General features: G+C 52.9%; 1 protein-coding gene across 5 annotated transcripts; it reads right to left on the reverse strand.

Annotated features, from left to right (window-relative positions):
* Positions 1-185: 185 nt before the first annotated feature.
* Positions 186-27,973, reverse strand: Htra3 (HtrA serine peptidase 3). 5 transcript variants are annotated; one of them, NM_030127.3, is made up of 9 exons: positions 27,104-27,940; positions 19,192-19,291; positions 16,343-16,565; positions 14,210-14,404; positions 13,574-13,606; positions 12,123-12,237; positions 3,704-3,752; positions 2,231-2,326; positions 186-1,282 (listed from the first exon to the last, which is right to left on the reverse strand). In NM_030127.3, exons 1-9 carry the CDS (start codon positions 27,504-27,506, stop codon positions 1,117-1,119), a joined length of 1,380 nt encoding a protein of 459 aa, NP_084403.2. In that variant the 5' UTR covers positions 27,507-27,940; the 3' UTR covers positions 186-1,116. The 5 variants fall into 5 exon arrangements, with proteins under 5 accessions (NP_084403.2, XP_006504249.1, XP_030110768.1 ...); XM_006504186.1 differs by having other exon boundaries at positions 191-1,282; positions 12,099-12,237; positions 27,104-27,973; XM_030254908.1 differs by lacking the exon at positions 27,104-27,940 and adding an exon at positions 19,385-19,748 and having other exon boundaries at positions 191-1,282.

Below are 27,973 nucleotides of genomic sequence, written 5' to 3' on the forward strand. Positions count from 1 at the left end.
GTGAAGGAACTATCCCAGCAGCCTGACACAGGCTGCCCATAACAGCAGGCAGCCCTGGGATCTGGTGCGTTTCATATGCACGACCTTTTATCAACCTGGAAAGGCCACTTACAGGTCTCAGAATGACCCCAGTGATGAACTAACTACATGTGGAAAGACCCCAGCCAGTGGGGGACCAACACTTCTCTGGTTGACAGCTATGTGCTTGTAAACTTTAATGCCATACAGTAGAGAAACATACAGTACAAGCAATGTGGGTAGTGGGAGAAACTTTACAGCAATGCTCACAAATACACTTGAAACACTAGGGAGAACAAAGATGCCCTTGGGAGCCTGCTGGCTGCTGGGTGGCGCCATCTTCACAGACAGCTGCCGCACCCAGAACTGCATGCAGAGGTGAAGTGGCTCAGTCCTTGCACCTCAGGCAGGTGTCCGCTCCTCTTTGGCCACCGTGTAGTCACCTTGGGAGAATGAGCTGTCAGGGTTGGAGACCACGTGATTATGAAACTCATCTTCCTGTCCATCCTGGCCAGCACAGGGCTCAGCTCAGCAGTGAGGGATGTTAACCTGCTCCAGGTCAGGACCCTGGCTTCTCCAGGGGACAGCTACAGGGCCTGCCCTCCAGGGATACCGGGTGGTAGGGCAAGCAGCCCCTGTCTTACCATGGGGGTGGGGTGTGCTGAGGCAGATGGAAGCCTGGTAGTGTCAGGAAAGTGCCTGTAACAGGGAGAGGTTGAGGCACTGGGATACAAGGGAGAAGAGGTGGGATGGGAGCCGGGTGGGCCTTCCTGAGGGCAGAGGCAGAAAGCTGGGGTGGGGGTGGGGGAAGGGCAGACTTCCAGGGAGGTTTCTAAGAGCTTCTAGGCCTAGAGAACTCAGACGGTAACATCAGGAGCATCTGGTCCAAAGGACGCTGTGCTTCCTCTACTGGAGCTGAAATTAAGGGTCAAGGCTGAGATCCGGACCCCTGGTTAGATCCAGCCTTGGACTCAGCGCTGGACCCAGAGAGGAGACTGTTGATCCTGCTGAGGACCACAGCAGCCGTTTGTCCTGATTTCATGAAGGCCGGAACCCCACCTTCTGTAGGCTTTGGCATGGCACTGGATGAGAGTAGCCTCACATGACCACCTCAGGGATGATGCTGAAGAGGAGATCATCATTGCCTCGCCGCACCTCCAGCAGGAGTGAAGACTCGTTCAGGACTGCCTCCTGCAGCTCGCTGGAATCCGCCAGGGGGCGGCCATTGACTTTGACGATGATGTCGCCATCTTGGATGCCTCCTCTGCCGAGCAGGAGAAAGACACTCAGCACGCATGTACTGTCTGGGCTCAGGCTGGGCTCGCCTGGGCTCAACAGCAGCAGTTTAGCAAAATACTTTTGAGAAAGAACATCAGTAAAATGCCAGTGGCACATGGTGGCCAATGATTTTCAGACTACAGAAGGAAGGGCAGGGCCAACACACACACACACACACACACACACACACACACATACACACACAGCAGTGTACATGGCAATGGGGCCCCTCCAGTTCCCAGAGCCTCAGTTCACAGCCACTAATGTGATCTGGATGTGGTAGAGGTCAGGGTGCCAGGGCATGGTCACATGAGACACGGGGCCTCGACTCGTGGTGTCCCAATACCTAACATTGCTTTGGGTTTTTGGTGTTTTGAAACAGGGTCTTATATGGCTTAAGCCCTAAATGCCCAGTTCTTCTGATTCTATCTCCCAAATGTTGAGGGTACAGGCTTGTGCCATCATACCAGGTCTGTACCTAACATTTCTGTAGTTCTTACTGTGTTAAACACACACACACACACACACACACACACACACACACACACACACACAAAGTCTTTATCTCATTTCACCATGACAACAACTCTGGGATGGAGAGTCAGCAGTACCATGATGTTCTTTCTACAGAAAAGAAAACTGAGGCCCCGGTTCTTTCTGGAGAGAGGGAGGCTTGGAGTTTCTGTCTTGGCCCAGGCAGGGACCTTTCAGCCTCTGCTTCTCAAAGGGAAGATCCCTCTGCGCCAAGGACAGGCGTGGCCAGTGCTCTGAGAGACTGATCATCCAGTGGTTCAGAGGACCGGCCAGACTCCACAACTCCTTGCCAGAAGGCTTGGGGTCACATAAGGTCAGCAGGGAGGCCCAGTCCAGGCCCCAGCACTCCCTCCCCCCATGTCTGACTGACAGCAGCCCTGCCCCTGCCCGTAGAGCATACCTCTGAGAAGGTGAATTGGGAACCACCTCTTGAACATATATTCCACTGCTGACCGCTGGAAAGTCTGGGTTGGCGGCCTTCAGTTCCTCCACCAAACTGGAAAAGCAGTTGTGCGTCAGCCTCTCTGCCTCTAGCCCAGTTCCCTGGCATGTGGCTGCCCCTTCCCGCCACCACCCAAGCTAGACAAACAACCTTTTGTGAGCTCTCAGAGAACCCTGCCTGAACCATGAGATGGAACTGCTTATTGGCCACAACTGGCTACAAGTGTGGAGAGGGGAAAGCTAGATGGGAGGACAGGTTACAGAGGGAGGCTGAGGGAGGACAGATGGGTGGGTAGACAGACAGAAGGTACTGGGTGGAGAAATGGAAAATAGTTCAGTCGTGGAATGGACCGAGAAGACTGGACAGATGGTCGGTGGATAGATGGATGGTTGGGGAAGCACACAATGTAAAGATGAGTTGACATACTGGTCCTAACTGCAGATTGTTTAAATTTTGCTCCCTAGATTGACAGCTACAGAAGCAAGAAGAGGGAGTCAGGGGTGGTTGGTCAATATCTCCGAGTTATCCCTAGAACTTCACCATGTGGTAGCTTCCTTCACAACCCTGGGCTGGACCTGCCTCCCTCCCTCCTTCCCTCTCTCCCTCCCTCCCTCCCTCCCTCCCTCTCTCCCTCCCTCCCTCCCTCCCTCCCTCCCTCCCTCCTTCCCTTCCTCCTTCCTGTCCACCCCCTTCTCTATCACTTTCACCCTGTATTTCCAGGCAGCTGCTCTGTTCAGAACCTCTACCAAGGCCAGAGCCAAGAGATGAGAGGGAACACAGCCATCTCCCTGGAACTCAGAGTCAAGGTGGCCGGCAGGGTGAAAGGATGCCTGACAGCTACTCCAAAACACTGTGGGTCACCATTGTGCTAAAGGGTGTGCAAACAGGGGGAGGCTCTCTTACATGAGTGGCCTGTGGCGATGGAGAAATAGCCACTAGGATCTCAGAACATAACCATGTTTGGAAACAAGGTCTTTGCCACTCTAGTTGGTCAGGGATCTTGCAATGAAGTCATGGACTTGGGCAGCTCTCATATCCAGTGACTGGCAGCTTGGGGCTCAGACACAGGGTGGAGGAGGCCGTGTGGAGATGGGCAGGAATGAGGGATAGGGCAGCCTGCTGAGGGGCGCCCACAGCCAGGAGGAGACAGGAAGAACCAGGACTGGAATCTCAGAGTGTGAGACCTGTGGGCACTGGATTTCAGTCTCTGGACCCCAGAACTCTCAAGTAGTATGTTTCGGCTGTTCTAAACCACCTAGTTTTAATGACTTATCGTGGGAAAGCCAGGAAGCAGTTCTAGAGGCTTTCTTGATGGGGAGCTTCTGAACAGAGTTGGTGGTGGGTCTGACCTCTCGAGCACCTGCCAGCAGCAGGACCCAGTGGTCAGCCTGCGGAAGGGGATTCCTGGGAGAACAGGGGAACATCATTCACCTTGGCGTGATGGTCCGCATCCGGATGCCAATGAAGCGCTTCTTCCAGTCTGGAAGTGAAAAACAGTGGCTCAGTTAAGCTACATGGTCAGTGCCCTTGAGAAGGGAATGCAGGGGAGGCTCAACAGGGCCCAGGGCCAGCAGCCCACCCCTGGCTTCTTTGGTGGTGAAGCCATGGGGACAGGTTCTCAACACAAAGCAAGGCTTGGCGCGTTTCAGTTTTTCATGTCACTAAAATTCCATGGACATGGTTGGTTTAATCCAGCAATCAATAATACCAAGAGTCTCTGAAACCCAGATGCCCAGGAAGTGATAGCAAGCCATTCTCAGAGAGGAAAGCGAAAGGAGAAATGAGAAGATGGTTTCAACCACATAAATGAACATTTTCCTAACCAAGACTTTCAGGGCACAGAGGCACAAGTTCTTAGAAGCACAGAACACAAGTAAGCACCCATGTCAGAGACAAAGGACTCAGGCAGGCGAGAGGGCTCAGCACGTGAGGGTGCCTGTGGTACAAGCTTGGCGACTGGAGCCTGATCCCACATAAAGGTGGAGTGAGAGACTACACAAAGTTGTCCTGGGAGCCTCTACGTGAATGACAGGACACACAACCCCCTCCCTCAGAAATACTAAAAATTTTAAAGAGATTTATTTTTTTTTTATTTATGTACACAAGTTTTTTTGTCTGTCTGTATGTGCATCACATACATGCAGTGCCTGTGGAGACCAGAAGAGGGCGTCAGATCCTCTGGAACTGGATTCAGAGCTGTCAGATGGGTGCTGGGAATGGAACCCAGATTCTCTGTAAGATCAGTATCTGCTCCTAAGTGCTGTGCCATCTCTCCAGACCCAATAATATTTTTTTAAAGCGGAAAGTCTCAAACTTGTGGCCTCGAATTCCTCTTAAAACAAGAAAACGGTGGCCACATGAAACTCAAATGAAGCAGAAGATGGGAATATGAGTCAACGAGCTGTGAAATAACCCAGCAAAGAAATAGGTGACTCAAAGGCCTTTATCCTGAAATTAATAAAGTAGGTAAATCATTAGCCAGTGTGATCGTGAGGGAAAGACAGATAGTTGTCAATGTCGGTGAAGTGACATCGTTAACTGACATTGTCAATGTCAAGAATTCAAGAGGAGGTGTTGCTGCAGACCTTCAGACATCACAAGGCTGCTAGGAGAGCCAGCCACTGCTTGCAACCATGCATCCCACCACATAGGGTCTGGAAAGCCCCAGGCACTTATGTCCATTCAAGAAGGAACGAATGGCCCAAAGCCCTCCACCTAGTAAACAGATTGATGAGCGGTTAAAAGTCTTCCCAGAAAGAGCTCAGACCCAGAAGATGTCACTGCAGAAACCAGCAGTTTAAGAGAGAAATAGCACAGGTTCTACAGGCACCTCCATGGGACCGGATAGGACCCTGGTGTCTCCTGACCATACCCAGAAACTAAACCAACAACCTCATGTCTTGGTGGAGACAAACGTTTGCAGCAAATCAGATCCAATACCCAAAGGTACAGTATATCAGGGCTGAGATACTTAATGTAGGAACGCACAGAATGCTTTAACATTAAAAGGTCAGCCTGACCTAGTGGCATAGGTCTGTCATCCCAGGTACTCCAGAGGCTGAGCCAGGAGAGTGGCCAGTTCAAGGCCTACTTGAGGTACAGAGTGAGTTCAAGGCCAACCTCGGTGATGTATTGAAACCCTGATTCAAAACAAGAAGTTAGAAGAGGGCTGGGAATATGGCTCAAGGGTAGAGCACTTGCCTAGTGTGTGTATGACCTGGGCTTAGGTGCCAATACCTTAAAAATTAAAAGGGCAAAAATGAGCCAATGTTAGTTTTAAACTGAAAAGGAAGAAACATGCTGTGAGCTAAAGGAACAAAATCTCATATGTGTACCTACGGGAAGCCAGAAGCAGGATTGAAGCTTTGCAACTTAAAAAACAAAACAAAACAAAAAAAAAACAAAACAAAAACAAAAAACCCAAAAAAACAAAACAAACAAACAAACAAAAAAACCTTTGGCCATCCGTATGCCTAATGCCAAGGGACTGGATGCCTCTTCCTGCAGGGACAGGACAAGGAAGCCCATTCCTCAAACCTTTCCAACATTTTATTCAATATTGGAAATGAGGGTGAGCCGTTCAGATGGAACAGGAAAGGACTGTTCCTATTTACAGAGCACACAATCATCTACATAGAAAGAAAAAAAAACCAGTGAAATCTACCAAGGAGCTACTAGAACCCATAAGTTATCAAAAATTCAACATACCAAAGTCAGTTTGCTTGCAGATTCTGGTAGCAAATTGGCCTGTAGACCGTATACTCAGTATAACATATGCCAATGAAAGTCAGATGTGATCCCGGATCTGAGGGTGCAACACTGTTAAAATACCAGCCCTTCACCCCAAATTCTTTGACAGAGACACTGCAGACTTTTGATTTTCTTCCATAGAAATGGAAAAGCTGAGTCTCAACTGTCTGTGGAACCAAAGAGCTCGGAGAGCAGAGATGATGAGGGCCAGCAGAGGGGAAGGCTCAGACCATTTGACCTCAGGACTTCTTAGGACATCAGAAGGCACAAGGCCATGCGGCGCTGGGACGCCATAGAAGGACTGAGTTATTCAATTTCTTGGTCAAGCTGGGAAACCACTTAGGTGGAGAAAGGAGCATCCTTTGAGCAAATGGTGCTAGAACGATCTATTATCCAAAGCAAATGATGGCTGAGTAGCTGCAACGCCCAGAGGAGCTGGGTGGGCCATAGACAACTCAAGATGCTACTGGAATCGCAGACATGCTTGAGCTGTAGTTCTGAGGCTTGTGGGACGTCTGTGGTGTGGCTGGAGCAGCACCACAGCGAGGTAGGATTCTGGTGGCTGCTGATGCTGGGTAACAGAGTAGTGGTGTAGCCAATGCAGATGGAGGTCAAGAGGGGCATAGGACTCGGGGGAAATGAAGGGGTGCCCTTAATGTCGTGCTCAGCAGGTGAGGTGCAGATACAGTGCCCTGATATTCAGGTGATGTCCTATAAGCATTTGTACATTCAGCTCATGCAAGGAGAGTCCGGGGCATCACTGCAGATGCCACTGAAATCCAGGAACCTGGATCAGGACAGGATGAAGCATGAGTCCTACCTAAGCTTGGGTGTTCAGGTTACCCCTCCTTTGATACCTCCACTTGGCCTGTAGACCATGTTTACAAAGCACAGCTCCCCATAGGTGTGAGGAGCAGGGCCTCATCCCTTTCCTGTAAGGGGTACCTTCCTGGCAAAGGTGCAGCCTGGGGACTCCAGGGACATCTTTAGATGGGGGACCACCACTGCAGGTCACCTGGCAGAGCCCCAGCCCCAGAGGCTGGATCCTTTAGACACGCTTCTGTTGTGAGGTACAGAGCAGAGGTGCCAGTCTATGGACTCTCGAGGCTAGTGCAGGAACTGTCAACCCTTCCATCCTGTCCCTATCTCTGTGGGAAATCACCTCTATAAGGCACATGCAGCCCAGCAGGAAAGAGACTAGCACAGGAGGGAATGGCCACTTTGCCCTCAAGTATCCCCACTTCCGTGAGCATCAGTGACAGAACGACAAGACAGGGAGGGGAGGATACCTAAAGGACTGAGACAGATGGGACCTGAGAATGTTCTAGACCTAGAGAGCAGTGGCTACGGCAAGTGTCACTCAACCATGCTTGCCACCTTCACACACACCTCCAATGTTGCGGGCAAAGCCCCAGCCAGCCAGGGCTTCACACATTTGAGGATTCAGTCTGAGGCAGGTTAGAGGGCTGCCTAAGCAGGGAACACTAGTGACATTATTCTCATATAGGTTTCTTAGTTTAATCAGACTTTATTGTTTCTGGGTAAGTGTCTTTAAATAGGGTAAGGCCTATTTTTGGGTCAGGCCATTTGGTCCCCTGAATAACATGACAGGCCCTTCTGCCTCACAGCTTTGAGTGGGGATGGGGTGGGGGTGAGAGGAGGGCATGGAAGCCAAGCACACCCTCCTTTGGCAGGATGGCTTTTGTGCACTCTTTACAGTCCTCAGGGGGAGCTCCATTCCAGCTGCAAGAACCTCTGCAGCCACAGCTGCCGCTGGAGCCATGAGGAGGTCTCGCTCTATCCAGGCCAGCTCCAGACAGTTCTGGGACACCTCACTCCAGCCTTGAGAAGCCTTGGTGACCCCCAGACAACCCTGTCCACAGATGCTTCAGCCCTGGCTATAGCAATCTTCAACAAGTTGGGGGTGGGGCACCTCCCCAGTGACTGTGGGAGCTGTCAATCACAAACTGCTTGTGATTGGCAGAAAGTGGTTGTGCTCACGAGAGGCTTATGATTGGTAGGCAGGAAGCTGTGCTATAAATGGTGGAATTACTCTTTCTAGCTATATAAGGACACATCCCTCCAGCCCCTATAAAGGCTTTTTTTTCTGACTGGTCTTTTTTGCCTACTTCTGATCTTTATCACAAGTAGAGTGGGTTGAACTGGTTGCACAAAAAGCAGAAAAAAAATATAAAATAAAATGTAAAAAGACACAAACACACAAAGTTCCAGCCTGGTTGGCAGCAGCAAGGAGGCAGCTAAGAGTTCCAGAAAGCCACTGAGAGCTGTAGACCCTGACACCCAAAGCTCGGCACTATTGCCCCAAGAGGGGGCTGAGATTTTCAGGGAGCCACTGAGAGCTGTAGACCCTGACACCCAAAGCTCGGAGCTGTATCCCCAAGAAGTGGTTGAATATTTCAGAGTGGCACCGAAAGATACAGACTCTGACACCAGAAGCTCTGAAGAGTTCTAGAGATCAGCAGAGGATAGACTCTGAAAGAAGATGGCCAAGAAACAATACTATAGACCAAAAGACCATGAAAAGCCCAGAGAGTGGAAACTCACAGTCTATAGATGTAGATAGTAATGAGGAGAAGAGCAGAGGGTCCTCACCACAGAGCTCTGAAGCAGTAACTCTTGGACCTTTGGAGTTGCCCTTTGCCTGTCTGTGATTTCTCTCAGGTCAGGGCAAAGGAACCCCAGCCAGCTGTCTGTGACAGCTCCTCAGCTTCCGGTTGATCCCTCCCTAACCCCTGCCTTTTTCAGCACATCACCCATCCCACACCTGCTCCCATACCATCTCTTGCCTTTCGGTAAACCCCAGTGCTTCAGTCTTCGAACAAAGCCTGATTCAACCATGAGAAGGTGGCTATGCCCTGACATCTTCTTGCCTCCTCTCAGCCGCTGACCCCCACCCATCAGCCAACATGTCCTACTTACCACTACCTGCTCTCCATTGCCTCACAATACCTAGCCCATGTGGGTCCCCTGCTCTGAGAGTCTCCTCAGTACCACCCCTCACTGGCCTTCTGTGATGTTGGGCTAGCCTGCACTGCCCACAGCTGGGATAGACACATTCCTGTATCCTGAGCTCTTCTGTTCCCCTTATCTCCTGTCCAGGCTCTTCATTCAGATGTCACATGATTCCAAGGTCCTCTAGGTTTCCCTTCCCACCAGAGGGAAGGCTCTGAGGGCACAGCTTAGGAAAGGACAGGGCAGCTCAGCCAATCATATGCTTGTGCGGTCTTGGGAAGGAGCTGAGGCGAGGTCAGACCTCTGGTTCAAGGCTAGTCTAATCTTCTGTAGTCAAGGGTTCTAGAGCCTTCCCCTGAAGGATGCAGAGAGGCACCGCTGAACGGCTGCTCTGCTCAAAGCCCAGCTCAAGCTGCTTCTGCTCCAGAGCCTGCTTCTGTGGCAGGCCCTGTGTACTCCCTAGGCCCACCCACCCCCTCATCTGGGACTCTACCAGGCGTGGGAGTTCTTCCGAGGGAAACGGAGACCTGAAGAAGCAGGAGCGCACCCTGCCTCTCTTGTTATCCCAAAGCCCCTGGCTCAGGGCCAAGGGGACAGCTCCCCTGACCAGTACTGCTCCAGCCACTCCAGAATCTGCACCAAGCCCTGAATGAGAAAAGAGATGCTCTCAATGCTCCCCTGATTTAATAAAAGGGATGTGTTAAAGAACTTAGATTAGCAGGGTTCAGATCATCTGATGTTTTTATTTAAAAATGGAAAAGCATAAATAAGCACAAATTTCAGAAGGACTTTAAGTCAATGGACCCCACTTAGCTAAGCCTCGTCAGACCCTCTTGTAGTAGGTAAGCACTGTCCTTGGGTGATAACATAACTCTGGGATGGGTGTGAGCATTTCCGCAGAGCCCAGGCTGAGTGACCAGGTCACTGTGACTAGGATAGTTGCTCTGCCACAGAGGAGCAGATCCTGCCCCGGGGACTTCTTGTCTGAGAAAAGATGAGACAGCTAGGGGACAAAAGGCCGCTGGCCCATTTCCAGCACAGTAATCACCCATAGGCCAGTGTATGTGGGTGGTGTTCCGACCCCATAAACAAGCTAAACTGGAAAGCCCTGGCCACTAGACAAAGAGCCAAGGCTACCAATGGTCTAGGAACCCTGGTCTAGTTCTGAGCTTCCTACCGGCCAAGAGAAAAGGCAGCTAGTTCCCACTATTCACCAGAAGGTGTCTCGGATTCCTGGAAGGGACAGGCTCTGCCTGCTCCTGTCATCTTCATATAGGGCCACTTGGAACAGAACGAGGCTCCTCGGTTGCAGTTCTTCATGGGACCAGTCTTGGCTGTACTGGGGTCCTTGTGTGTGGCTGGCAGGGCCGCAAAGGAGGGGGCAAGCAGGAGGAAGGCCCCTGCTCTCAGTGCAGTGCTGGTGAGAGGGCTGGGAGGAGACAGGGAGGCAGTGTGAGGGAATGAGCAGCAAGGTGGGGTGAGACCTGGGCGCCGGCCAGGACATGGGCGTGGGAGGCACGTGGTCATTGGCAACTCACTGGGCTGAAAATGGGAAGATGGGAGCCCCAGGAGCCTGAGACCAGAAAAGGAGATCTTTTCTGGACAGTGGCCATGATCACCAACTGAAAAGATTAGCATGCAGTCTTGGCAAGCCTTCTCCCTAGGGGGATGCAGATGGCCAGCCATCGTGTGGAGTGGGGGCAAAAGGGACTGGAAATCCATCTTTAGACTGTGGTAAGAGGATAGGGGCTGGCAGGAGGTGACTCCCAAGGATTGGGTTCTAGGACTTTGTTCCCTTGGAACAGAGGATACCTTGCTGAACTGACAGTATGATTCATAGGCTGAGAAGGGTACTTAGGGATGGGTAGATAGATGGATGGGTGGAGCAGAAATGGGTGGGGGGAAGGAGGATGAGTCAATGGATGAATCATGGATGGGTGGACTGATGGGTGCATGAATGGATGGGGGGATGAGTGACAGAATGGATGAATGACTGGAGGTGTGTACAAGTAGATGAGTAGATAGATGAAAGGATAAGAGGGATGAATGGGCAGATGAGTAGATGGGTAGATGTGTGGGCAGATTGAGGGGAGTGAGTGGGTGTGTGGATAGATGGGAGGATGGATATGAGGATGGATAGATGAATGGGTAGATTGGTGGATGAGTGAATCAGCGAATGGGGGTAGATGGATGGATAGATGGATTGATAAATAAATGAATGAATGAATGAATGAATGGTAAATGGATAGATGGGTGAATGGATGGATGATAAATGAATGAATGGACAGATGGATAAATGGATGGATATACGAAAAGATGAATGAGCAGGTGAGTAAATATATAGATGAATGGGAAGACTGGTAGCTGGATTAATGGATGGATGGATGGATGGAAGGGTAGGTGGATGGATAGATGAATGGATGAATGGATGGATGGATGAATAGATAGATGGATGAATAGATGGATGAATAGATGGATGGATAGGTGGATGATGGGTGGGTGGGTGGATGAATGGATGGATGGATGGATGGGTGGATGGATAGGTGGATGGATGGGTAGATGGGTGAGTGGGTAGATGGATAGATAATGGATGGGTGAATGGATAAATTGATGAGTGTATAGATGAGTGGGAAGTTGAGTGGACAAGTAGGTAAATGGATGAATGGATGGAATGGTAATAGAATGGATGGGTGGGTTGGCATACAGATGAATGGTTAGATTGAGGAGTCGATAAACAGATGAATGCATAGATGAAGGATTAGGTGTGGAGGTAGATGAATGGTGGATGGATGGGTGGGTGGACAGGTGGGTGGAAGGAAAGAAACATAATTTTCTGCCAACTAAGAGGAGTCCCAGGAATCCAAGTTTGGATGGTAGGACCTGGGGGGAAAAACTGTCTGGAGGAGCAGAGGATGATTTTGTTCATGAGCTGAGAGGCCTGGAGGAAGGCCCTAAGAGAAGCTGCAAATGAGATGCCTGGGGTCTCCTGGTCTGGGGAGGATAACAGACCTAGTTAGGAGTAAACATGGTATACATAGCTCCTGCAGCTGGGCCCTGGCTCACATGGGTGGGGCAGGACCTCATCCTGGGGATCCTGTCTTACCTGCCCCTCGGGAGAGTTCTTTACCTTTCACATGCTTGTTTTGGAACTCAGAGAGGAAGCGTGTGATGCGATCTGAGGGGATGGCAAAGGAGATGCCAGCTGCAACCTTGAGCGTGTTGATGCCGATGACCTCGCCATCCTGGGCAGAGAGAGAGAAGTGTGGGGTTATTTGGAGTAGTGCAAGCAAACCGCAGACTGCTGCCGAGCCCAGGGTAAGAGCACTCTCTCCAGGGAGAGTTGGCTGTCAGTGCTCCACTGAGATGCCCTCCTGTAACCACGGCTCTCTGAGTGCCCCACCCTGTGTACCACCAAATCCTGGGGATCTCTCTGTTCTTCCCCCTGGAAAGGGCATCTAGGAAAGTTATCGGGTTGCTCCTGCCTCCCCAGCTCCAGCATCTCTGCCCTAGGAGGCAGTGTCCACTGCACTCAGGACACCATCTATCCCCATCAGAGACTTGGACCCCTTCTGTCCCTTTCTATGAAAGCAAAGACCAGTGAGCAGGGCCACGGCAGCAGCTCATAATCCATTCGGAGCTCAGCTCCCACCCTGCCCTGCTTCATGGAGCCAATGCCACCAGACCAGGAGCTGCCCCAGTCAAAGGGACCCACTCCTGGGCAGAACCCCTCCCAAAGGCCTGACCATGGGAGGGGTGCAGGATGCTTGCCCTAGACAACCCAGCCAGGGCACTACCAGCTTGTCAGGGAACTTGTTGGGGCCTAGAGAAGAAAGTTAAGAATTTAGCCCTACCACATGAGCCTCTCCATCAGCAGCCTTGCCTGGAGAATCGTGAGTGTGGAGGAGACAGCCACCTGTGCAAGTCACCTGAGTGCCAGGGTACACTGTCCCAGCCCATGGGCTGCCCCATGGCTGTCTTCTCCAGCCCCAGCAGCGCTCCCATGTGCTGTGTCTTGTCCTTGGCATATCCTTCTCCACCCATTCCTTCATCTCCACACATTCACTAAATGCTTCCAGCCCCTGTTCTATCTCAGTGGTGAGGGCCGTGTCTCTTCAGAGCCTCCTCGTGTGCATATTACCACTCTGTCGCTAAGTTCTCAGAGCCTGGGATCCCAGCTGAATCTTCTGCCCTGTTCTGGAAAATTTTCAGCCAGAATGATGCTGAGGCTGACTCTGGAATGAGTGTGGGTTATAGAACTCATGGGTGTGGTCTCTTCTCTCACCTCCGATTATAACTGAGGATAGCAAGGCCCAGGGCAGTAACAACCTGATCTGTGCCCCCATTGCCCGATGTCATGGGGGAGCACATGGCCCCAGCCTGACCACTATTCTGTTGTCCTTGTGGATTCCAGGCATCATAGACCTAGGGCTCAGGTCTTCCTGGGCCTCCAACATGGCCACACTACTGACCACTGACTGCAGTTCCTAGGGCTGTATAGGGTTTGTCCCTATCTTTAGCCTGTGCCTCTGTGTAAGCAAAGCCTAGAAAACCAGACACTGCACTTTAGGGTTCACTTACCAGGTTCACCAGGGGTCCTCCTGAGTTCCCGTACTGCAAAGGAGAAAACCACTGTTAGCTGTGCCGTGAACTCCCCAGTGGTCCCCAAGCTCTTTCCCCACCACTGACTCCAGTCAGTGACAAGACAGGTCACCAGAATGGACTTCTACTGCCTTGATACTCAACCCAAAGACAGTGGCAGGCAGCTATCCCACTGACCCTCCAGGACTCTGCCCAGACCCTGTGCTTCCATGTTTCCACAACTTGCCAGTTGCTAGGCAGTTGCAAGACAGGCAGTGTCATCTCTACAGCTATGAATGGCTCCAGCTACCAGGCTACCAGTCATGGCAGGCATAGGGGTACATGCCAAGGCACCCAGGCTTGGAGATGTGAGAATGTCATGGTGCCATCCAATATAACCTTAATCTTAGTCAAGTGACAACTTATGCAGGTTAGGCTATGACCTTCCAAGGGTATGCCTGGGCCACTTCATCTCTGCAACTGTCCAAGATGGCCCATCCCTGGAGACAGTCACTGGGTGGGTGGATGCTCTGCATGAGATAACAAAGGCCTTCCTAGATGGTGGTGTGTTGTATGATAGGACAGGGCACAAGCTGGTCCGAAGTTGCCGAGGTCAGCCTTCCCCACAGCACTCACATTGATGATGGCATCGGTCTGGATATAGTCCATGTCTGAGTCCCGGAGACCCAGCTCCTTGCCATCCCGCTGGGCAGTGCTGACAATGCCCGTTGTCACGGTGTTCTGCAGGGCAAAGGGGCTGCCGATGGCCACCACGAACTCGCCAGGCCGCAGGTCTGCTGAGTGACCCAGCAGCAACACAGGGAGCTTTTTCTGGAAGGAGAAGGGTGTGAGAGAGGACTGAGGCTCAGACCAGACAGGGATCCTGGCAGGCTGCTTTCTGGAGAGGAAGGAGGCTATTCCCAGCCCCGAGGCCAGGCCAGCAGCTGGCTGAGACTAAGGCTGGAGTCCACAGAACCAAGGCTCATCTGAGGAGGCCGGAAATGTCTGTCATGGGGAGGTACAGAGCATCCAGGCAGGGTCTGTCCTCTGATATCCTTGAGTCTAGTGATTTGTTTTCTGACACATGGTCCCTCTATGTAGCCCTAGGTAACGTAGACCTCACTATATAGGACAAGACTGGCCTCAAACTCACAGAGATCCACCTGCCTCTGCCTCCCACATGCTGGGATTAAAGGCCTGTGCTACTGCCCAGCTAAGCCTGGGATTTAATGGTGACAGCTTGCTCTGTGAGTTGGCAGAAAGCGACAGCTACCACCAGGCTTGGTGTGCTGTACCCATAGAGTCACTCCATGGGCGGGTATGTTGCTCCCTGGAGCCCTGTCAAGGACCTGGGAACCCTAGTTTGGAATCATTGGTCCCTTGCTGTTGATACACAGGAAAACTGAGGCCACCTCTGGCACATGAGGTACCTGAACACCGTTTCACACAGGGCTGGCAGGGCCCGTCTGTTTGTGGGCTCAGCTACCTGGTCCTTCTGCTTTGTGGTCTTGGAGAGCAAACGTATGTGCACATCAGTTTGGGGAGCAGCAGAGCACAGGTTCTGAGCTTCAGAGGCTCCAGGAGGTAGGTGTGTGTGTGTGTGTGTGTGTGTGTGTGTGTGTTACTGAGGCACACAATGCTTGTGTTGCCGATGAAAGACAGGCATGTTCTTCCAGCCAGCTCGAGCAATCTTCTTGGTCTGGCTCTGAAGTAATGAATGGCTTATCCTCTTATCACCATGGAAGCTATGGAAGAGCTGTAACTTCCTTCACTGCCCTACAGCTTCCTGCATCTGCCCGTGGTTGAGCACAGAGCCTCTCCTAGCCTGGATCCCCCGAGCACAGCAGAACTGTGTGCTGCTCTCAAAGAGGCTGGGCCTCCAAAGCGTGAAGAGTTCCTGTCACTTCATCTCTCCAGTCTGTCCCCCGCTCCCACCCACAGTGTCTGTGTTATCGTGAGGAAGGGATGCACCCAGACAAGGCTCAGAACTATAGAGGGACTGCATTAAGATAGCCTACTGTGAATCCTCCACCTTGGGAGTGAACTCTGCAAACATCTGTCACCAAAGACACCAAGAAGCTGCATCCAGGAGGGGCTAGGCTCCACTCGGCCACACCATCTGACTCACAGACATCTAAAGGAAATGACGAGCCTGAGCGAGCCTGAGCCACAGTAGCATATTTGATGATGAATGCAAGGGATACAGGAGCCCCTCTTGACCATCCCAGAGCCGTGCAATGCTACCCCTGGATGCAGTAAAAACCAGTTTGAGGAAGGCTTGCATTTGGGCCTGGCAGCCTGACCCTGCCACTATTAGCTGAGATCTTAGGTGTGTAATCAAATGTCGCCGAGCTGCAGTTTCCCCTCAGATGACAAGTGTTGGGAATTCTAATCTCCCTATGGCTCCATTTCTCCCTGTAAGAGTCTAAGCAATGAGTCAATCAGGTCCTTCCTCCCAAGGCTCTGCCTCAAACAGGAAGAAGCAACAGCACCTGGATTTCTAGATTCTGCCAGTGACCATAGTAGGTCCTGTGGCCCTGACACAGGTCTGCCTTGGTGGCCAGAGTAAGTGTGGGCACAGAGGTGAAAGGTGGGGACTGACCTCCCTGGTCTGTCAGCCCACAGGGACAAGGGTGTGGATCTGACTAGAACAGTAAAGAGGTAGAGAGGTGTGGGATGCTATCCCCTCCCTCCTGGGCCCCGCTTCAGTCCCTGCTGTCCCCTGGGAAGGCTGGGCTAGGACAGGCAGGGGTGCGTCGTCCCGCTCACCTTGGGGTGGATTACAATCGTGGCAATGTCCGACTTCTTGTCGATGTCCTGGATGGTGGCCTCATAGGCATCCCCATTCTGCAGCTGCACCTTCAGCTGCTGCCGGCCGGAGGCAGTGCTGGAGCTGGAGACCACGTGGGCGTTGGTGACGATCAAACCGGCTTCTGACATGATGAAGCCCGAGCCACTGGACAGCGGCACATTCCGGCCAAACAGGGGGTGTCTGCGCAGGAAAGAACAGAGGCATTCAGCATAGGGGAGTCAACATGGTAGAGGGAGCAGAACCATATGTGAGGTGAAAGAACACAGGCTGGGGGGAACACTTCCTCCTCCACCTGGGTTTGAACTGAGGCTGCCACTTGCGTGTGGGTGTGGCCTTGCCAACACTGAAGCTGGATCCAGTTCATGGCCATAAAGATGTGACCGTCATCTCTGATCTGCAGTTTGCTGCAGTGAGACAAAGTACCACTGGTATCAGCATATAACAGCCCACAGTGGCGCCAACCTAGATGAGCTGCCCTCAGGCAGACTCTGTAAGCCCTCTGAGATTCAGTCTTCCCATCTGGGAAATGGGCTGTCTGCTTAAGGAGCCTTTATTTTTCAGGATGGGATGGGGCAGAAGGTTGGTGCAGCTTGGGACCTTCCTCAGGGTGACACAGAAAAGGACACGGGCCTTGAGGACACTAAGCAGGTGAAAGAACAGAAAGTATCTGACCTCAGTATCACCTCAGCCTGGCAAGACCAGGGAAGCCAGGGACGAGTTCATTCAAGTTCCTAGGAGACTTGTGGGTCAGTGTCCCCCAGACAGATGTGATCAAATCCAGACCACAGCTCCACCGTGTGAGCTCATTTGGAAGTGGCTCTCTGCAGGTGTGACAGGGATGTGACATTCTGATGGAGTGGGGCTCTATGTACAAGCTTTGGTATCTTGAGAAGCTAGGAAGCTGGAAGAGGCACAAGGGGAACTGTGGGAGACAGACGGGAAGGACACCCTCCAACCCGAGGACACCCAGAACCGCTAGAAATTAAGAGAGAGCCCAGGATCTGGGAGTGGTGCCTTGCAGAAGGCAACGTGCCCCACTGTTTAAGCTTCTGGTCTGTGGGGCTCTGTGACTTAGCCCTAGGTCAAGACTGTTGCACAAACCTCCCGGGGAGATTGAGGCCCCGACATCTGGGAATACTTGCTGGGGTCGGGCAGGAGGAGGCAGGGCAGAGCAGGGTTCCCACCATGGCAGGCTGCTTAGCATCCTGTGTGTGAACTGAAGTAGCTGTGGCTAGTTCCCATCTACCAGCAATGTCTCTGAGAAGTACACCCATCTCCTCTGAAAACTGCAGGCAGGGCCCAAGAGAGCCCTGCACCTACACCCCACAGGTCAAGGGTAATGTCCGGAAGGCTCTGTGCTGCTGCCCTACCTGGGCCTTACACATCCATGAGGTTTTGGCTTCTCCAGCCAGGTCACTGCTGCCCTGCTGCCTTAGTCTGTGATTAACCAGCTCAGGGGTTGTGCTCAGGCCCTTTAGAGACACACAGTCCCTCCTTAGCTCCTTTCTGCTGAGAGCCTCTTAGTGTATCCGTTGGTGAATTCCTCAATGACAGTTTTAGATTTTACTCCAGGGTATGTAAGTATGTGGTGTATGGGGTGTGTGTGTGTGTGTGTGTGTGCATGTGTTCAGTTAGGCCTCTGCTCCTGCCTCCTGACAGGGAGAATTCAGAACTGCCTCTGGGCTCCCGGGAGAGTACCATAAGCAAGTTTACAGGAAAATCCTTGGGATGCATAGGTTTAAAAAGCTGTCAGTCACAGCAGGGATCCAACAAGCAGAAGGATCTCACAGTCCAATGGGTGCGAGTCTGCAAACATCTGGCTCATTTCTTCTAGAGCAGGAGCCCCAGGATGACTTGAGAAAACAGACTCAGAGCCTACATGCTCTAGAGCTCAGGCTAGACCCTGGATGAATACTGCCCTCCTCCTCCCCTGCTGCATACCTCGCTCCGTCTTGCCTCTGTGAGTGAGGCTGTGGCCACTGTGAGTGTGCAGGAGGTGAAGTAATCTGACACTTTGCCGGCCTTAGTGCACAGAGGTCGGGCGGGATGGTGATTGACATCAGGCAGCTCCATACCAGAGCCAGACTAATAAGCGGGTCCCCATCTCCCCTGATCTCTATCAGGTGGGCTCCTGTCTGGCTCCACCGTCCCAGCTGCCCTCTCCACTCAGCTGCAGGGCGAGAAGGGTGGAGACTGTTGTGTCTGGAGATCTGAGGCTCCTACCATAACCGGCCTCTCTCTGGGGGGTCTAAATGGACCGGATGTGAGTGATGGGGCCTTGGCTGCTGTGTCTAGAAGGCAGGCCTCCTCATCCAGCACAGACAACTCTGGGACAGAATACGGGGTATGGGAGGAAGGAAGGAGTCTCCACCCCGTCTGTAAAGACAGATCCTTTCAGGAGGCTAGACCACACATCACACAGTGAGCTTCCTCTCCCATGAACAAACTTGCTTCCCTATTCACCCACATCCACTCAGGCCTCCCTCCCCTCCCCCCACGAATTGGCACATCCTTCTCCCTCATGCCTGATCTAGACACAGTTGTACTATTGAGCTAGCACCGCAGTGGGACTGTCCCCTGTTTCTAACTCCTAGACTCCTAGAGACTCGCTTCAGGCTAACTTTCAGCCCCCAGGCACCCCAAGTTTCAACGGTTGCTACTCATCCCAACCCATCCCTTACTATGCTCCTGGCTGCTGGATTCAGATCTAGTTTTGGGTGGCAGCAGGCAACAAGGCAGCTGAGAATGGCTGGAAAGCTGCAGAGGAACTCCGGGTGGGGGGGAGAGGGGGGGCGGGGGCACGCACCTCAGAAAGAGCTCTATGTGGACCACAGCTGGCGCAATCTTCTCCACCACATCGGCGATGAAGTTGAACTTGTACCGCGGACTGGTCAGCTGGTGGAGACCTGCGCTGGCAGCAAGGACCAAGGGTGTCAGTGAGACCTGCTGGCTTCCAGCAGCCCGAGGCCCAGAGTGGAAGAGGCCCTGCTAGCACTCACGTCTGGTCTCAGAGCCAATGTCAGCTCAGCATGCTCCGTACCCTATCTCTCAGAAATGCAGGGGTACCCAGACGTTGGGGACAGTGATCCCTGCCCTGGAGAATGGTTAACAAGGTCTTCTGAGATTTGAGACTGCACATTTTCCCTCCATGGACTCCTCAAGGCCGGGCAGGAATCTTAGAGAATTTAGATCTTTGCTCTGGGAAGCACAGCACTGGGGCTGGAGACCAGCGCCACTAGGCGCTTGCCTGATCCCATGTAACAGCAGTATGTTGGAGAGAGGACCATCGCCCTCTCTGTGCCTAGTGGCCAGTGTGCTGATAGATAAGGGCACAGTGAAAGGGCTGGGGCCCCTCCTGAGCCATCTCAGCTGGCCTCCGTGAGGCCCTTCCTCATTGGCTGGGTTATAGATTCCTGAGTGGACAGAACACCGCCTTTGTCCAACTTGGCCATAGCCCAGGCCTACTTGCCAGGCAGCACACGAACGCCCCAAAGCCTCATCACTGGCTCAGATTTCTGCCGCCATCAGCAACAGGGCTGTGGCTTGCCAGGACCACAGGCCCGAGGCATGTGGATGACATGAGCCTAAACTGAGACCTCCAGGTCCCGGTCTCGGTCACCACACTGCCTGGCAGTGCTTATGAGAGGTTCCTGGAGTCTAAAATGAGCACAGGCCTGGGAGCTGCACACAACTAGGCCTGACTGGACCTGCTGTCTTTTAGCTGTGTGACCTGTAACAAGTCAGTTACCCTCTCTGGGCCTTGACTTTCCCATCTAACAAATGGGACTGAAGGTGACCCCTCATAGGTGAACTGACGTGAAAGTGAACAGTGACATTCCCTGTCCCAGGAACACATGCCCACGGCAGCAGTCATAAGAGGGGTGCAGAGCATAGCCTGGGTTCTGAACCAATCGTGGGCTAGTGCTGTCTCCACACACAGCCTGGCAATGTCCCTGACTCCCTGGGTGGCAGCCTGTGGGGAATGGAGCTGCATCAGCAAAGGTGGGGAAACAGAGGCTTATTAAACATCTCCTAGCCCAGACTCCAGTGAAATTTACTCAGGCACACCTGCCCACAGCCTTTATGAGGCCAGCCTTGGTGTGCCCTGGCTGTGAAGGACAATAAGTGACCGGCCAGGGATGGAGAAGTATGAACGGGGTTGGGACTGATGGAACCTTTGGTACATGAAGAAGACTCCTGTGCAGGCAAAGCCATCGGCTGCCCCTGACTGGTGATCAGAGAGGCTGGCTAAGTGGATTGAGACCTGGGCCTAGTGTGTCTGTGACCCAGGAGGAGGGAACTCTGTCCTTCTTACAGACAGCACGCTTTACTGCCAAATGCACCCCGGGACTCCACACTTCCAGGTCCCACAGAACCCTCCCCAGACTCTGCCCACCTGGCCTGCCAGCCCCACTATGGGTAGTGGTAGAACTGAGGCAGGAATCAAAGCCTGATAGATAAATCCCTGTGTCCCCAGGCTGCTTGGGCTTTGACCTGGAGACTCCAGCCAGTCAGCAGACGTTGATAGGTCACCTGTCATTCCAGGGGGAGGGTCTGCCTGACCTTCAAGACCTTGTCAGCCAGGACTCTGCATGGTGGGCAACTGGGGGAGGTGTCAAGACCTGCAGCAAGGGCCCTGCTTTCAGCTGGCTCCCCATGCCCAGGACCACAGAAAAACCAGAGATGCTATACATGGCCCCATTCTGCAGACCAGAGCCATGCTTGGTTCACCCAAGCCCAGCAGTGACTAGCACAGGCAGGCAGCCCCCATGTGCTCCCTGGAAAGAGGAAAGAAGATGATACAGCCACCAGCCAGAACCCTGCTCAGCCTGGCAATCAGCTTGAAACTCCCTACCTCAGAACACCAGCCATGGCCCAGAAAACTAAGACTGGGTATGAGCGCCATCCTAGAATGGCAGGCCTAGCCCTGCTTCAGGTCAGGGAGCCCCAAAGAGTGACAGGCATGGCCCTTTAATCCAGCCCCAGCCTCAGATGAGTCACCGTGAGTCACACAGAGGGCCCCAAGCCCCCACCACAGGCTTCCCACATGAACTGGCCTGGCTGGGCCAGGAAACAGCTCTGTTTATTTGGGGTTTCTTAACAGCCCCACCCCCATGCCAGGCCGAGCCAAGTTCTGAAGGCCGTAGTCTCAGCACACCCAGCTGTTGGCTCTAGTTTCTTGTTTTTTGTTGTTTTTCAAAAATAAACGGCATCTGAAGGCCCGGAAGTTTTGCTTAGCAGCCTGACCCAGAGCACAGCGGTCAGAGCTAGGTGTCTAGGGCCTTGAGAAGAAAGGCGGACTATAAGAAGTAGCCCTGGGAGGGAAGATGACCTCAGGGCTCCATTTCCAACACACATGCCCTGACAGTAGATGACCCTCAAGCAGGGTGCTGCGGTAGCTCTGGACAGTCACAATGGCCATGGAAGAGATGGGGAAAGAAAGGCACAGAATGAGAAAATGAATGACAAAGACATACTACAGGGGCACCCTACACCATCCCTGAGGCTGTTCACTACATGGTCCCATCATCGTGATTAACAGAGATCCAAACCCATATGTCCCGGAGTGCATGAGCCCAGCCAGCACACTTGACACACATAGGAGCCTGATTCTGATACCCATGACTCTTCAATGGTGTTTCCTAACAGAAAGACCCCACACTGGGAGACAGCCATGGCATCCCTCCCTGGATCATCAGCCAGCTGTGATTAGAAATGTGCAGGCTTGGTATTGTGTGAGGCCTAATGGGGGTCGCCAAGTAAATCTAAAGACGGCATGTGTTTCCTGTGCAAATGGGAATAGGAAAGTGAAGGCAGCATTGAGCGTCCCGCATGGGCCAGTTTTTCCTGCCCCTCCTCACTCAGCCACAGGTGGAGGGGCATTCTGTAAGTGGAGTTAGGAAGCTCTGTGAACTGAGAATAGCCTCCCAGCACAGCCGTGAGCAGGCAGCACCTCCTCTGGGAGTTGGCTCAACCAGCAGAGCCTGGAATTTCACAGCCAGAGGCGCCTGGCTGGTCCCAAGCCAAACACAGGTCAAGGATCTCCTGGAAGCTAACCAACTGTTATACATTCCCAAGGAGCGGCATGGAGCTCAGATGTGCCTAGGTTGAGGCTGTGTGCTTTGGGCAGGTCACCTGATCTCTCTCAGCCTTGTTTCCCAACCTAGACAGCAACCAAAGTATCAGCCGTGGGGAACCCAGTGAACCTGACTCTGGGCCTGGTGCCCTATGTCTGGGGTGCTGTGTGTGGTGCCTTGCACCTGGGCTGGTGCCCTGATCTGTGGCTGTGAGTGCTGTGCAGTATGTATGCTCCAGGCTGGGCAGCTGCCCTCCTCTATCTTCCAACCCCTAGGCACGACCTGGGTCTGAGGGCCACAGACCGCAACACAGTGCCTGGGTATGACAGATGGATCTTAAGCTAATGTATGTGGCCAGGGGACATGGGTCACTTAGGGACAGGCAAGCTTTTAAAAGAAGAAAAAACAGTGATCTGATCAGTCCCCCAGGCAGGCAAGCTGCAGCAGGGCTGGAGCTTTAGGGGCTGTGTGCTCCACTCTCTCTGCTTGCTTCCAGGGCCAGCCCATCCTGGGTACCAAGTACTGAGGGTACTCTAGAGCAGTGGTTCTCAACCATTGGGTCACGACCTTGTTGGGGTCACATATCAGACAGCTTGCCTATCAGATATTCACATTATGATCCTTAACAGTAGCAAAATTATGGCTATGAAGTAGCAACAAAAATAATTTTATAGTTGGGGTCACCACAACATGAGGAATTGTATTAAAGGGTTGCAGCATTAGAACGGTTGAGAAGTATTGCTCTAGAGAGGCCCTCAGTGAGGGAACAAGTGTGACTTTTGACCTTGGCCTTGAAGAATGGAGGATTGGCACATATGACAAAGGGACTGTGTGTGCAAAGACAAGTAGCATTCAGGTTCTAGAGCCTCAGCTGGAGGTGTATGTGGCCTGCAGGCCATGCTGGTCCCATGGATATACAGGCACAGCTTTCAGTGCCCATGTCTGGCCATGCTTGTGCAGCCCCCAGGAACAGGGTCTTGTGACTGCACTGTTTCTCATAACCCATTCACCAGTGTCCTCCAGGATGGCCACCATTTCATGGGGCTCAAGCACTGTGGTACATCAGATCGGCAATACCAGAGCTTGGGGCAAGCTCTCCCTTACTTTGAGAGTCCTAGGGTGGCACACCACAGCATCAGAACCTGTCTTTATAAGATACCCCAACATCATTCCCTATGATGAACTCCTAAAGGCTTCAGAGGTTGTGGGAGGAGTCTGAGACACCTGACCCTAGGAACTCTTGGGGTCACCTCCCTCAAAGCCCCAGGCTGTAGCTGTCCTGCCCAGTCTGCTGTGACATCTGCATAGGTTTGGATCTGCATAGGTCTGGGGCCTACAGTGAAGGCCAGGAAGGCTGCCTGCCTCATTGCCTTCAGAGCTCCTATAGTCCAGTGAACACACACAGACTCTTGATGGTGTAGGACATGGGTGGTTATCATTCTGTCTAGGTAGTATTATCCTCACAGAGCCCCATGGATGCCCTGGAGGTGGATGAAGAAAGAGATATGGCTGGGACAGAGCTTCTGAACTCACAGGTCATGGCGCTCCTCCTTGTATCAGGTTATAAACACACAATCCTATCAGGCATCAAATAAATGCAGGAAGCCACTGGAACCCTCCAAATCCCCCCACACAGCCATGCCACTGACCAGTTCTGCTGTCCCAGCAGGCAGAGGGACAGATACAAGACACTTCTTCTTGCCTGGTTAGTCTCTCATGCTCAACTCCGAGGAAGCTGCTAAGAGGAGGGAACACAAAAGCCAACCAAAGTCCTTAAATAAACAGGCTGGGAGAGGCTGTTAGGCCTTGCACATTAAAAGCTGCCTATTAAATCTGTGTGAGAATTTCCCAGGGCTCCCAGCACTGAGCCCCAGTAACATGTGCGTATCTATCACTACCAAGGGGCTGTGGGACATTGAATCTGGGGAGCCAGCAGGCAGCTAGCCAGCCACCTGTAAGCAGACCCTTGAGTGCAGGTCACACTAGCAAAGGGACCCTTCTCTTGAAAATGCTTTTCTAACATGCAGGTGGGACCAAACATCTTCCATCAAACCCAATGGAACCATTTAACAGGCTCCAAGAGAACTACAGGGACCCATGGGCCCAGACATTTATATAACTACTGTGTGCAACCAGGTGCTGTATCCACCCCTGCCATGAGGCCCAGAGTGAACAAGAAGCAGAGAGAACAGAAAGGTCAATAGACAGGGGTACAGATTTAGCAATGAAGCACAGTGGTTAGGAAAGCCAGCTCAGGGTGGTAGGACATCTGAGCCCAGGAAGAGGAACCCTGCTACGTGAAGGATGAAGGGGCAATTATGGCCAGTGGTAAGAGGATGTGCAAAGGCACTGATGTAGGAGGGAGGGAAAACAGTAAGGTGGCCAGAAGATGAGAAGGTCGCAGAAGATGGTAGTGGAAGTGTGTGTGTGTGTGTGTGTGTGTGTGTGTGTGTGTGTGTGTGTGTGTGTGCATGTGTATGTGTGTTGACATAAATAGGGCCTGAGAGTCCCGGTAAGTGTGTGTGTGTGTGGGGGGGGGGGGAGTTGTGGAGGGAGTCTTGTTGGTAGCATGCAGGACAAACTGGCCAGGGTTACCTGGCTACCAGGTGAAGTGATGCAGGAGGATTAGAAATGTGGAAGCCAGCTAAAGTCAGAGCTGGCCTGGTCTCCCTCTCCTATCTGATCTGTTCTGAGACCCCGCTACAGCAGCCTCCTGCTCAGACATGGCCCGCAAGTGGGACTCATCAGCTCTCTCTGTGCCCGGCACATGCATGAGTTCAGAGCATCTGGGCATGGTGGTTTGTGCTCAGGCTGATTAGTGAGTGCGGTGACAGTGGACATGAGGCAGTGACAGGTGTGTGGACAGAGGCTAAGACCTCTGTCCTGGGGCAATGCTGTCAGCTGAGCTGGGAGGAAGAATTGGAGACAGTTCAGCTGCTACCATCGCTGGGCAGTATTTAACAACAAAGAACTGGGCCAGTCTCATCTGCATGGGGCGAGTCTGGCACTCACACCAGCGTGTGAAACTTCTGAGCATCTGTGGATAGCAGCCTAAGTGAACGATGTCCCTGGAGTAGGCAGAACCCGGAACATTCAGGTCAAAGTGGGCAATGGACAGGTGTCAGGCTCAAGGCCATTGGCTCTGTCTAGCTATAACCATCCTGACAGGACTGAATGAAGACATTGTGAAGGACCCTTGTGCCGGAACCCTCTGGCTATCAGACTACTGAGACAGTGATGAGCCCTGAGAAACTGGGATTTTCCCAGGAAGCTCATGCTGGGAGGAGGTAGGAAGCTGTAGAGATGCATCAGGCCGGCAGGTAGCTATGGGTCAAGGATGGGTGGGAGCTGCCTGGTCAAGTATACCTCTGTCCCTCTATTTAAACATAAATCTCATGTCAGGACCCCTAGATGGACTTGGGAGGAGTGTCGCTGGACTCTTTCACCCCTTTCCCCCATGTGGCCACATTGCTTTAATTGACCCTTTGAGGATGGATGGCAGACCCTGGCGTGTGAACATCTCTGATAATATGTCCTTCCTCTTTGGCTGCAGTACCCGACAACTCCTTGGCAGCTTGTGTTTTGATGGTGGCCAGCGCGCTCTAGATCAGATCTTGGTCTCTGCTCTGCCCAAGCCTCTCCACTCTCCCCCATCCTTGCCAGGGAGCCCCATTTACTGTCCCAACTCAACACCTCTCTTGGGAGGTGGCTCATAGACCCAGCACAGGAAGTAATGCTGAGACTCAGCATCTGTTGTCCCCTGGCTACATATTCCTTGCAGGGGCTTCTCCCAGGCCTGACACCAGATCGCTCATAGTCAGGTACCCAGAACACAATGAAGCGATCAACTGAGGACAGTGGGTCTCTGAAGCCTAAGATCCTGCCAATAGCCACAGGAATCCTGCCATTCTTAGTGATGGATGCCTGCCTGATCCTCAGACTGACATTCTCCTCTCTCTCCATAGCTCTGTGCCCTCCACAGTCTAGAAGTCTCGAGGGTACCAGAAGGTCTGCTTTATGCCATGCACTGATACACTGTTTCCAGTTAGGGACAGTCAGGCCAGAAAAGATTTTTTTCTTACAAATGGCTCAATCTGTAAAGAACAATTCCATTCTTACTGGTTTCTGCCCAGAACCTGATGTTAATAGTATCTGTCACATGGGAGAGCAGAGAAGAGTACACCAAACACAACCATGAAGGGAGCAGAGTAATGCAGGTGCCTGGCCACCCTGAAAACCCTCTGCCTCTCAGACAGCCAGGCCCAAGACAGGCACACAGAACCAGCACCCAGCACAGCCTGACAGAAGAAAACAGAGCAGGAATTGAAGACAGAGACCAGGAAAAGATTGCTTGACGCTCGTTCCCTTGTAAGTCACTGGAGGACTCTAAGAAACAGGAGTGTGGCTGGGTCAGAGCCTCACAGCCCACCAGACGCTACCAGGCTGCCACACTAGAGTTTAAGTCTAACTTTTTGTGACTTTGGGGACAGCATTTATCTCTTGGGGACCTCAGTTTCCCCATCTAGAAAGCCAGAGGGTTGTGTGAACTATTCTTAAAAGGCTGCCTAGTGGAAGTGGACAGATTCCCCTGGACCTCAGTTTCCTCAGAGTAAGGCTTTTTTGATTCCTGGTGGAGCTTACCAGAGGGACAGGCACCCTTCTGCAGCTGGCGCACTGGAGTCCCGGAGACCTGCAACGCACGACGGCTGGCGGCCTGCAGCGCGCACACGTCGGCATAAGTATGCCCGTCTGTGCCACACACAGTGTGGGTCCAACGGCAGCGGCACACGCCGCGCACGCACTCCAGACTGTCCCCGCACGGAGAGTCCAGGGGGCGGCCGCAGGGCTCGCCCTCGCTGGCAGCGCACACCAGGCAGCAGTTGCAGAGGTCAGGCACATAGCCCCCAGGGCAGCGAGGGCTCGGACAGCGCGACACGTCGCAGCGCGCAGGACACGGAGCCGCTGGGGGCTCCCGGGCCAGAGCCAACACAGCCAGCGTGGCCAGAATGGCCAGCGTGGCGGGGAGCAGCGCGCGCGCCTGCATCGCGGAGAGGCGGCGGCGCAAGACCCGCGGGGATACCGAGGCCCGAACCGCTCAGGCGCACTCTGGCCCGGAGCGCAAACAGGGCATGGTGTGGGGACTGACCCGGGCCTCTCTCAGCCGAGCTTCAGCAGGCGCTTAAAGGCCAAGACAGTCTGCCCTCGCTGGAAGGGGCGGCCCTGCCCGCCGCCAGCCCCGCCCCTGCCCCACGGGACCCCGCCCCGGCTGGTGGGGACCCACCCGGAGCCTCCTGCTCCCCGCTTGCCTGGTGTGCACTTTGGGTGACAGGTCTGCCGGCCCAGAATGAGGGTCTGGGAAAGGGGAGCTGCTTCGGAATACTCCAGTCCTAGCCAGGGACCTGACCGCAACCCCAGAGACATGAACAAGTCCAAATTCTGTCCCTAGCTCTCCTTCACAGAGGAACCCCTACTCTACTTGAGCAGCCAAGCTCAGCAAGGCCCCAAACCTAG

The sequence above is a fragment of the Mus musculus genome, chromosome 5 (genome assembly GCF_000001635.26).
Source record: "Mus musculus strain C57BL/6J chromosome 5, GRCm38.p6 C57BL/6J".
In the NCBI taxonomy this organism is placed as follows: Eukaryota; Metazoa; Chordata; class Mammalia; order Rodentia; family Muridae; genus Mus; species Mus musculus.